At 35.2% G+C, this 12,903-nt stretch overlaps 1 protein-coding gene across 2 annotated transcripts in view; it reads right to left on the minus strand.

Annotated features, from left to right (window-relative positions):
• LOC130013154 (bromodomain-containing protein DDB_G0280777-like) overlaps positions 1-12,903 on the minus strand; it is a 229,994-nt gene that overhangs the window by 109,070 nt on the left and 108,021 nt on the right. For both annotated transcript variants that reach the window (XM_056101790.1, XM_056101791.1), the window contains exon 9: positions 10,849-10,938. In XM_056101790.1, coding sequence (XP_055957765.1) covers positions 10,849-10,938 — 90 coding nt within the window. The remainder of the gene's footprint in view (positions 1-10,848; positions 10,939-12,903) is intronic.

Genomic DNA, 12,903 nt, shown 5'->3' on the forward strand with positions numbered 1-12,903 from the left:
CAAATGCAACACAACCTGGAACTTTAATTTCAAGATGGGAATACGTCTCGCCGATTCGGACTTACATGGAACGCTCTCTCGAATAAATGTAAAAGCAGTTTTACGGAATCACGGGAGAAAAAATCCCGTACATTGAGAGGATAATCACCATGGGGGAGGGGGGGGGGGGAATGATTAAATCGATACCAATATTTTGTCGTTAGTCGTTATGCAAAACTAATTTTTTACGCCCCCCCCCCGCTCCTCTATTCCTAATGTAGAAATACTATAGAATCTAATAAGCACACCAATTATCTTACATGAAACAATATTGACAAAAACTCTCGGAATAGTAACACACGTCACAAACAAGGATATTTTAAAATCATGCTAAGTTAAAACAACAAAAGAAAAGTGGTACTTCCAGTACTACTGAACTGGTAATTTTAATTATTTTTTTTACGTTACTAATTATTTCTTTCTGTAGGCTACATATTCAATTTTGGGTTAATTACATAAATACATTTAGAACTATTGCTTATATTTTATCTATTACCCATTTAATGCAATTTTTGTATTGTTGGGCCTGCACTGCCCTGTAGTTCAGTGTATCATTTCTAAATTAATTACCCTTGGAAGTGCGAATTTACGCGTTTTTGGAAATCTGCCAAATTATGCTTTCTACTGCCTTTTTTAGACTACCCTACTGCTTTTCAGCTCTGAGGGGTTGACGGGTCTGCTTTATATACCAATACATGTTTGTATAATACCATGTGGAAAGCTATTTGTGATGTATATTTGCTATGACCTCCAAAATCATGTGTGCGGGACTAAACATTGCTCACTTCAGAAAATATCCCCGATGATGTTCTAATTTTATTTTGCCTCCAAAATGAACTCTTCACTTTTATTGTCAGGATTTTCACAGCCTCTGGCATAGTTAATGTCAGTTTGTCTTATATCAATTTACAAAAGATTCTAAGTCGATGGGATATATACTTTTCCAAATATTCAGTCTCGAAATTCATTGCACACTGAAAACGTACAAAATATACCTATATTGATGGCTTATATTTTAATTGGCACTTGAAAGCTGTGCGGTGATGAAGCTTTAATGGCTGTTATCCAGATTGTTGACTTTTCACATTGATTTTAAAATAACTTCTAAATGACCTATACTCATCAAAAATGTCTATTTAGAGTGACTTTTTACGTAGATTACAAATATGTAATCATTTTGGATGTACATTGTATTGTTCTAATTTTATTTTGCCTCCAAAATGAGAACAAAATGGTTAATAATGGGTTTTGACGATCAGATTGAAATTATTTCTTAACATAGAATAAGAATAAAGACTCTTTGGGATCAAGGGAGTATCGTTTCAATTTAGTTTTGCTTTAAAAACAGGTGAAAACGTGTTTTGCCTGCTTAGAAAGTTGATGTACGACCTTATGTAGTTTCACTATCTCTAGACGCCTCAAAACTACAGGGCGCAATTCTTAACGCATCGTCTTGAAACTATGTATACAAGTTTCTCCTTATACCCTAAGGATGTCCCCTATTGATTTTGGTGCGTGCCAGACCCCCAGGGGCAGAGAGCCACGTTCAATTTTTGCATGTGTCAGTTTGTCGCCTACAAGCCACGATTCTTAATGGATTGTCTTGAAGTTGTGCATACTTATTCCTTTTACCATTAGAATGATCGCTATTGTTTTTTGTGCATGCCCGATCCCCAGGGGCAGAGCCACGCCTATTTTTTCTTTGTGTGACTGTGTGTTTTGATCATCTTGAAAACTTTTCATACTTATTCCTTATATCTTTAGGATGACCGCTATTATTTTTGGTGCATGTCCAACCCCGAGGGGCATAGCAACGCCTATTTTTTATGTTTATCACCTAGGGGCAGCAATTCTGGATAGATCATCCTGGAGTGTGACAGGGGTCGGGCATGCACCAAAAGTTCAAAATTGCAATCTGTGGACGATAACACTGAAATCTGGTGTTGCTGTGCCCCTGGGGATCAGGCATGCACCAAAAATAATAACAGTCATCCTTTGGGTATAAGGAATATATATGAATAGTTTTCAAGACAATCCATTAAGAATTGCGGCATGTAGGCAAAAAAACACAGACACACAAAGAAAAAAATGTGTGTGGCTCTGACCCGAATTGGGCAAGCACCAAAAACAATAAGAAACATCCTTAGGGTCTAGGGAATAAGTATGTAAAGTTTCAAGACCATGCGTTAAGAATTGCAGCCTTTAGTTTTTAAGTGTTCAGTGATAGTGTAAAAACATTACTGTACTTCAACTTTCTAAGAGAGAGAGAGAGAGAAATGGTGTTTAACGTCCACTTAACACAAACTAGGTCATTTTGTGACTAACATATGGTTTAATTTTATTTCAATAATTCGCTTGCGCGTAGGGGTCTATAGCAGTGGGAGGAAACCGAAGGACCCAGAGAAAACCCACCTTGGTTGGACAGGCGACCATACTCCTTGTCACGTACAACCGGGGATTCAAAACCACGCCAGTTGACTCAATGACAGACTTTATGGTACAGCGCGCACGTGCTAACCATTCAGCCATCTACCCCCCCCCCCCTAACTTTCTAAGCAGAAAAGTTTTATCCTGTGTTTGTAAGCAAAATTAAATTGCAACGATATACTCCCTGTAGCCAAATGAGTCTATATTCTTATTCTACTTTTTAAGTTGCTCTAAAATGACAAATATGAGGGCCCCAAGTCTTTCAGAAGTAATTTTAATCTGGCTGTCAAAGCCCAAAATTCCAATTTGTAATGCGGAAAAACCATTTTTTTCTCATTTGGGAGGCCAAATAAAAATTAGAACAATACAATGTAGATCCATTTACTTCTAAATAGACACGTTTGAGGGGTACAGGTCATTTAGACATAATTTTAAAATCAACGCGAAAAGTCAACAATTATGATGATAGCCATGGGCAAAATTGAAGGTGAACATGGGTGTATTTTGTACATTTTCAGTGTGCATTGAATTTCGAGACTGAATATTTGGAAAAGTATATATCCCATCGACTCATAATTTTTTGTAAATTGATATTAACTATACCAATTTTGGAGGTTTTGTATGCAATAGTGACTTCGCCAGTGGCTGTGGAAATCATGAAAAAAAGAGTGAATAGTTCATTTGTTCCACATTTTGGCACCTGGTGGCACGAACTGTGTGAATCGCACATTGCGTTTGATGCTAAATTCATAATCTACACCAAAAGTCTTAGATTACAAAATTAGAGAGTTCTACTCCTATTAGAAATGGGGGTTTAAAGCACCCGAAAACCTGAAAAAAATTACTGTATTTATGATCCGTTTCAGTACCCTAATTTCAAATGGCCATATCTCAGCGAATTTTCGGCCTAGAGAGGTATAATTTTGTATTTGTTAGCTTAAGTCCATGTACTGTAACATATATTTTTTGACATGGAATGACTCAGGGGATATTGAAATGCAAATACCTATGCAGATTGTGATATGATAAATAGTCATGGACACTTGACATGCTTTGATAGTATGTTCACAGATGCTTTAGTGTGTTAAGTTTAATTTGTTTGGGAAATGTGTTCGTCGACGTCAACATCAACCGACAACACTGCAAGAATTGGCCGTGGCACTGCAAGAGGAGTGGGTCAGATTGCCCCAAATTGTGATTGGACGGTTGATTAGGAGCATGCCACAACGAATTGCTGAATGTCTGAGGATTGGTGTAGCAATTAAGAAAAAAATCAAAAACGTTCATTTTCACTTTGGACGGTGTATCTCTTTGCGAGTGAAATGGGGCCGTCAGATAAGATGCCCATATGAACTGTTTATGTTCATGTGTAGGCAATTGGCCTGTTATTAACATACACTGATTACCTCTGATAAAAACAGCAGTGCATTTCTGCAGTTTTGTATTGTTTCTGAATATCCCCTACTTTTTTTGAAGAGTATATATATAAATTTAAAAAGTTACTTTTAAAATCACAAGATAATTATATATAAAAAAGCATAACTGGCGATTTAGGCGTTCATCGTATATTATCTTCACAAAACGTTTTCGCTCCGTGGAGCTACTCAGTGTGTATACAATGTCTATATGGTAACTGTATTATGACGTCATTTTCTAATTGTTATATTATGATGTCTTACATAGCTTAAAGGGATATAGCATCTAGAATAAATGAGTCGGAAAATCCTCTCCCTGTTGCTTCTGATTCGTTTAGCCAGAATGAAATTGCTTCTTTCCCTAGATCATGTGGAATACTGGTGTATAGACTGACGACATCAAAGGATGCGAGTATTGTATCTTCTTTCGCTTTTTCTGGTAGATTATTCAAAAAATCAACACTGTCACGAAGGAAGCTTGGAACTTTCTTACACAGTGGCTTTAAGATAATGTCAATAAAGTTACTTGTCCTCCCACTTATTATCACTCAGAACCCAAACAATCCGTCAGTAAAAAATAACATTAGAGGAAATATTTATGCCTTACTCTGTGAAAAGTGTGGAAAGTTCTACGTAGGCCAAACTGAAGATCTGTGAAAAAGAGTAACATTACACAGAGAACAGATAACACATGAGAAATACAGACATTTACCAGTAAGCCACCATATGGCAGAGTGTAATAATGGAAATTTTAAAATCATTCCCATCTACGCCCTGTTCAATACAAACAGAAAACAACAGGAAATGAAAGAAAACGAACTAATTGAAATTTTACAACCCGATTTAAATGCTAACTTATAACACTGTATACACATGGCTAATTATGTATGTCCCTTTAAGCTATGTAAGACGTCATAATATAACAATTAGAAAATGACGTCATATAGACATTGTATACACACTGAGGAGCTCCACGGAGCGAAAACGTTTTGTGAAGATAATATACGATGAACGCCTAAATCGCCAGTTATGCTTTTTTATATATATATATATATATAAATATATATACTAAGCAGCAAAAGATACGTCAGGTTGGTATGTTACTCTAATAGACGCATTGCAAAAAACTTGCCAAATGTTTTTAATGTATATTTGTGACCACATCTCCAACTTTACCTGAGTAATAAGGCTCCTTCCCAAACACAGATTTGAACCCAGGAAATTTTCTCAAAAACGCAACCTGACTTCTGAGATGATAATGTGTTCTCCATGATTTTCATGTAACTCATACTGCACGTTCTGTTCACCGGGACCAGTCCTATAAAATGCACCCCCATACCTGGTTGAATCATTTACACTACGTCAGCAGCATGCCACGACTCACGACAGCTCAGAGGAACCAGGCGCTTGGAAGACTCAACGCTGGCCACACTGCCCAGGGCATTGCCAATCACTTCCAGGTCAATGTTCGGACCATCTACAGGCTTCAGTAACGCTTTCGGCCACCAACACTATGGATGATCATAAATAGTGTACATATTTCTTTTGTCTTATTTCTTTACATGTTAAAATTTTGGGGGGAGGGATTATATAGGCTTTGCCTGTTTCCCAATCCTAAAATCAAATAAAATATTGTTCATAAAAAAAACGTTTTGTGAAGATAATATACGATGAACGCCTAAATCGCCAGTTATGCTTTTTTATATATATATATAAATATATATACTAAGCAGCAAAAGATACGTCAGGTTGGTATGTTACTCTAATAGACGCATTGCAAAAAACTTGCCAAATGTTTTTAATGTATATTTGTGACCACATCTCCAACTTTACCTGAGTAATAAGGCTCCTTCCCAAACACAGATTTGAACCCAGGAAATTTTCTCAAAAACGCAACCTGACTTCTGAGATGATAATGTGTTCTCCATGATTTTCATGTAACTCATACTGCACGTTCTGTTCACCGGGACCAGTCCTATAAAATGCACCCCCATACCTGGTTGAATCATTTACACTACGTCAGCAGCATGCCACGACTCACGACAGCTCAGAGGAACCAGGCGCTTGGAAGACTCAACGCTGGCCACACTGCCCAGGGCATTGCCAATCACTTCCAGGTCAATGTTCGGACCATCTACAGGCTTCAGTAACGCTTTCGGCCACCAACACTATGGATGATCATAAATAGTGTACATATTTCTTTTGTCTTATTTCTTTACATGTTAAAATTTTGGGGGGAGGGATTATATAGGCTTTGCCTGTTTCCCAATCCTAAAATCAAATAAAATATTGTTCATAAAAAAAAAAGATAGGTTGCCAGGCACAAACCATACGCCCACAGCAGCTAAATCGTTCGAGTGGTTGACAAGGGTTGTAGCATATTTATTCTTTTGTAGGTAATTAGGGGAATTTAATAGACAATTTCATACAGATGACATTATAATTTTCGTCGTTTGAGGGTTCACAAGGTTCTAAAAACTAAAACAAGGGCCGTAACTCTGGAAGTAATCTACAGAAATTGTTGAAATTCGACAGGCTTTTTCGTTTCACTAATTCAAATAATGCATATAAATTTCATACAGATCGGATGATAACTTTTGTCGCTCGAACGTTCACAAGGTTCAACAAAGTTCTAGAAGTAATTGACGGAAATTGCTGACATTCAATAGGCTTATTTATTTCACTTATTTAAATGATGCATATGAATTTCATACAGATTAGGTGATAACTTTTGTTGTTAAGCGTTCACAAGATTCAACAAAGTGAAACAAGGACCATAACTCTAGATGTAATTAACGGAAATTTGCTGGAACTCAATAGGCTTGTTCATTTTACTAATTTAAACGATACATATAAATTTCATACAGATCGGATAATAACTTCACAAGGTACAACAAAGTGAAACAAGGGCAATAACTCATGGCGTAATTAACGGAAATTGCTGAAATTCAAAATGATTTTTCGTTGAACTAATTCAAATGATGCATATCAATTTCAAACAGATCGGATGATAACTGTTGTCATTAGAGCGTTCACAAGATTCAACAAAGTGAAACAAGGGCCATAACTCTAGATGTAATTAATGGAAATTGCTGAAATTCAATAGGATTCTTCGTCTCACTAATTTAAATAATGCATATAATTTTCAGAAAGATCGAATGATAACTTTTGACGTTAGAGCATTCACAAGGTACAACAAAGTGAAACAAGCGCCATAACTCACGGAGTAATTAACGGAAATTGCCGAAATTCAATAGGCTTCTTCGTTTCACTAATTTAAATGATGCATATCAATTTCAAACAGATCAGATGATAACTGTTGTCATTAGAGCCTTCACAAGATTAAACAAAGTGAAACAAGGGTCATAACTCAAGATGTAATTAACAGAAATTGCTGAAATTCAATTGGCTTCTTTGTTTTACTAATTTAAATGATGCATATAAATTTCAAATAGATCGGTTGATAACTCTTGTCGTTGGAACGTTCACAAGGTGCAACCAGTGGCTGTCAGGCAGGATACGCCCACATTTTCGAGAGATTGATAGAACAAGCTAAAAAGAAAGTTATTTTTCCTACAATCAAGGGCCATAATTCATGAAGCTACAATTTGATATGCGCATATATCGAAAGGAACCAAGATCTTTGGGTTATAAACATGCATTTCAAGTTTCATCAAAATTGGATTAAAATTGTGACCTCTACAGGGTCCACAACTTTGATATACCATATTTTTACACCTTTTGGTTTGATTTTCAGGAAATTTGAACTCAACCTTTATTATGGTGTTAGGGTGATATATTCAAACGATTTTTAAAATCAGATAATAACTGTGACCTTCAGAGGGACCACAAGCTAAAAGATAGGTTGCCAGGCAACAAAACATACGCCCACAGCAGCTAAATCGTCCGAGCGGTCGTCAAGGGTTGTCCATATTTTTCCTTTGTAGGTAATTGGGGGCCTTTACAAGACAGTTCCATACAGATAAGATTATAAATTTTGTCGTTTGAGGGTTTACAAGGTTCTACAAACTTAAACAAGGGTCTCAACTCTGTAAGTAATATACAGAAATTGTTGAAATTTGACAGGCTTTTTCGTTTTACTAATTTAAATAATGCATATAAATTTCATACAGATCACATGATCACTTTTGTCATTCAAACGTTCACAATCGCCATAACTCTAGAAATTATTGACGGAAATTGCTGAAATTTAATAGACCTGTTTCACAAATTTAAATGATGCATATAAATTTCATACATATCGGATGATAACTATCATCAATCGAGCATTAACAAGGTTTAACAAAGTGAAATAAGGGCAATAACTCTAGAAGTAATTATTGTAAATTGCTGAAATTCAATAGGCTTTTTCGTATCACTAATTTAAATCAGGCATATAAATTTCACAAAGATCGGGTGATAACTTTTTGCGTTAGAGCGTTCACAAGGATCAATAAAGTGAAACAAGGGTCATAAACCTAGACGTAATAAACGGTAATTGCTGAAATTCAATAGGCTTCTTCGCTTCAGTAACCTAAATAATGCATATAAATTTCAGAAAGATCGGATGATAACTTTTGACCTTTAGAGTAGTGCTCCTACGACTAGTCGGATAGCCGTAAACGGTTAGAACTGGACGGTTAAACGGTTCGAATTCAACGGTACGGTTATTCGGAGATGTCCCCCATTACATAGAGTTGTGTCTGATTATATTCCTCTTTATAACAAAACTTGCACGTTGTCATTTTGTATTTGATGTTTGAAAATCTTAGAATGTAACAGTCGTCCTACGATGTCGACTGCTAAACAATGATACTATTAATAGCACTCGTCGTAGTTATGCGGCAAAGTCAACGGACCTTGTTCTGACTTTAGCTAATGTTAATCCAATCTAAATACTTCTCGGCATTTCTAACTATATTCTACCTTGTTTATTATTTACTTAAAAACGTATCCATCATTCAAAATATAATCATAAAGGATAGAAAATGACATTATACTAGATTCGTTACGACATTCAACACGTTTCATATCTCGTAATTTCTCGCAAGAATTCTACTTTGGTTTTTAGTTAATTTAACCAATCATAAAAATTCTACTTGCAAGCGAGGAATTAATTCTTTATTGTCCAATCAATAGACGTCTTCCAATTTACTTTATTCTATTCTTAGTAACATTGTGTAATCGTAATATTATCGCCATCTGTCACGTACGAAGGGAAACAGAGTATTGTTTTGTATATTATCGTAGATATATATTGAATTAAAAAATGTTTCAAATGAACCAAGTTAACCAGGTAAATAAATAACTACGGCCTTATAGTTTAAATTTTCATTAAAGAATTCCTGAAATTTTTGCGCGTGTAATGCCTTTTACTAAACTTTTAGGCGAGTATAGCGTGCACACGAGTAATGACTCGCACCTCCTGACAAGCTCTGTTTTATGTTTAAAATTGATACCATACGGTTAACGGTTACTAACCGGTTAATAGCTACGGCTATTCGAATAACAAAAAGTCCTAACCGTAGGAGCACTACTTTAGAGCGTTCACAAGGATCAATAAAGTGAAACAAGGGCCACAACTCTAGACGTAATAAACGGAAATTGCTGCAATTCAATAGGCTTCTTCGTTACAGTAACCTAAATAATGCATATAAATTTCAGAAAGATCGGATGATAACTTTTGACCTTTACAGCGTTCACAAGGATCAAAAAAGTGAAACAAGTGCCATAACTCTAGACGTAATAAACGGGAATTGCTGAAATTTAATAGGCTTCTTCATTTCAGCAATCTAAATAATGCATATAAATTTCAGAAAGATCGGATGATAACTTTTGACGTGAGAGCGTTCACAAGGATCAATAAAGTGAAACAAGGGCCATAACTCTAGACATAATAAACAGAAATTGCTGAAATTCAATAGGCTTCTTCGTTTCAGTAATCTAAATAATGCATATAAATTTCAGAAAGATCAGATGATAACTTTTGATGTTAGAGCAATCCGATATACGATATTTTTACACTATTCGCGTACAAGCGGCGGCCATTTTGTCCGGCAATTTTGGTCCAATTTTCAGGAAATTCGAACTCAACCTTTCATAACTCCAGAAGAAATTAACGGAAGTTCTTGAAATTAAATAGGCTTCTTCATCTCACTAATGCAAACAATATATATCAATTTCAAAACAATCAGATGATAAATGTAGTCTGAAGAGTGTTCACAAGAAATTGTGGACGACGGACGGACGGGGGGGCTATGGCAATATATGACCACATTTCCATGTGGGCGTATAAAAAAAATGCATACGCTTGAATAAGAAAAACAACTTTGCAAGGGTAAATGAGTAACCTATTGGACCCGTAGCTGTAAAATCACACACACGGCTGATAGAATAAACTTTTTTATGCTTTTCCCTTTTTCTATGCCTCCATCGAATATTGTAATTAATGTATTGGAAGTTCAAACTGTAATAAACAACGTAGTCCTCCTGGCTAAATAGATCTAAGATCTAAATTTTGTTACTAAATAATATATGGTAGTGCATATACTCAAGGCCTACATCCAACGTTTTATGCATGTTAATTTACAGTTAAAATTTAAAAGGTGATAAACTGAAACTATTTACAATATATGTTTTTACATTACACTATTATTGTCTCATCTAACAGTAATAAAATAGGCCTCCACTTCTATAATTTACATAACACTGTTTTTGTTTTTCTTTGAAATTGCCTCAAGCATACTCACTCAGTAGTGAGACCACCCCACTATTAAGAACATGTATAAGACGGAAATGATAACAATATACAACCACATTTCAATGTTGGTGCATAAAAACCATTATTTTTTTAGTGTAATTGCATAAATGAACATCAAAGTTGTTATTCGGTACAGAACACGACAAGTCCTGTCAGCCGAATCTATGTTTTCTTTTATTTTACTCAACACAAAAATATTACACTCACTAATTCTTCTTGTTGTATACGTTTAACTTCTAGCCGACTCGATTGTCTTCTAGGCATAGACTGCATCAACCTTCTTGTTAATTCTTTTTCCTACAATATACATTTGATAAAATACATAATCCATGGTCACAAATATTTCTTACAAGCCACTGAATACCCTGGAAATCTTACAATACAGACACTGTTATTAGCATACTACACATAAATATCTGCCATAACTAACCTCTTTATATATAATTCAGCTATGCTTCTACTAGAAAATCATGAATATATTCCAAAAAACCTGGCACAAAATGTAAATTCCAACCTTTTGCTTTGTAGAGGATTGTGAAATCCACTGACGATGGAAGTAAGACTTGGACATGGTAAACTGGTCCGGTTATTTTGGATACAGAAAACGTTGATCCAAATATTGGTTAGGACTGGAAAGACCAGTCTACCTATTTGACATTGCATGTCTGGTTAAGTCTGACTGCATGATCAGTAGGTTCATACTGATTGCCAATCTGCGTATATCAGGGCTAGAAATTCGTCAATATTTGCGAGAATCTAAATGATTCTAATATATGGAATCTGCGTGAATCCTCTGAATCTTAATTAATAATACTATCTAAAAAACAAATTTGTGTTTATTGTGTTAATCTAAAACATCAAAATACAAGAAAAATGATAAAAATAAAACAATCAGATGGAGTTTTTGGTAAACACTTAAGTTGTGTCAAAAGTAATATCCAGAAAATGTTGTAGTCAAAATAAGCTGATACAGCATCATGGCATTTCTTCATAGCACAATTTGTAGTCTTTTGTCCATCACGTAACTAGTCACGTAACTTGCAAAAGTTTTTATTCATTCGTCGATGAAAGACAAATGGCACAATGATCACGTGACAACCATAACTAAAGTTGCTATAAAATAAAATTCTGTACGACTATGATATAGCCTTCAATAATAGTTTTAAAATTAAGTCTCTGTCAGCATGTGTATAAAATAAAAAATCATAACGGTAAATGCTATTTAGAACTGGATTATTGACCCAATTCCAACTGATATGTCATTGGAATTCGGCATTTGAGATTCTGTTGGGAAAATATCCCCTGTTTCTCTCCCCGCGTATTCAGTGTTCTATCAGGGGATTGGTTTTTATTAAGTTCTGCCCTATGCTAACGTTTAGTATACAAAACTTTTAATATCATGGATTTAGCTGTTCAAGTCATAAAAATTCATTTAAAATCAATATACTTGTTCGTCTCAAGATCTTAAACTGTTTGTATTAATTTGAAGTCAATCGGATGATAACTTGAGCCTCTAGAGTGTCACAAGATTTTTCAATGTGATCAAGGGCCATAACTTTGGCAGTAATAATCGGAAATCGATGAAAATCAATAGGATTCTTCGTCTCATGACCTCAAACACTGTGTCTAAATTTAAAGTCAATCGGATATTAACTTTAGCTTCTAGAGCATTCACAAGATTATTTTCAGTGATCAAGGGCCATAACTCTGGCAGTAATTATCGGAAATCGCTGAAAATCAATAGGATTCTTCAACTCATGACCTTAAACATTGTGTATAAATTTAAAGTCAATCGGATATTAACTTTGGCCTGTAGAGTGTCCACAAGATTTTTTGAAGTGATCAAGGGCTTCTTCGTCACTGTGTATAAATTTAAAGTCAATCGGATATTAACTTTGACCTCTAGAGCGTCCACAAGATTTTTCAAAGTGATCAAGGGCCATAACTCTGGCAGTAATTATCGGAAATCACTGAAAATCAATAGGCTTCTTCGTCTCATGACAATAACAATTGACTATTTTACAGGCAAAATAACCAAAACAGTGACTTATGCAAAATTGCCCATTTCTAGGTAACTGCTTACATATTACAAACTAATTTTAACATACATTTTCTTCATATGGATTATAGCTATAAGTTTATAAAAGTTATGAAATCGAAATTAAAACCAGCGGCTGCCAGGCTGGATACGCCAACATTTTCGAGAGATGGATAGAGAACAAGCTAAAAAGAAAGTGATTTTTCCTACAATCAAGGGCCATA

Source organism: Patella vulgata, chromosome 6 (genome assembly GCF_932274485.2).
Source record: "Patella vulgata chromosome 6, xgPatVulg1.2, whole genome shotgun sequence".
Lineage (NCBI taxonomy): Eukaryota > Metazoa > Mollusca > Gastropoda > Patellidae > Patella > Patella vulgata.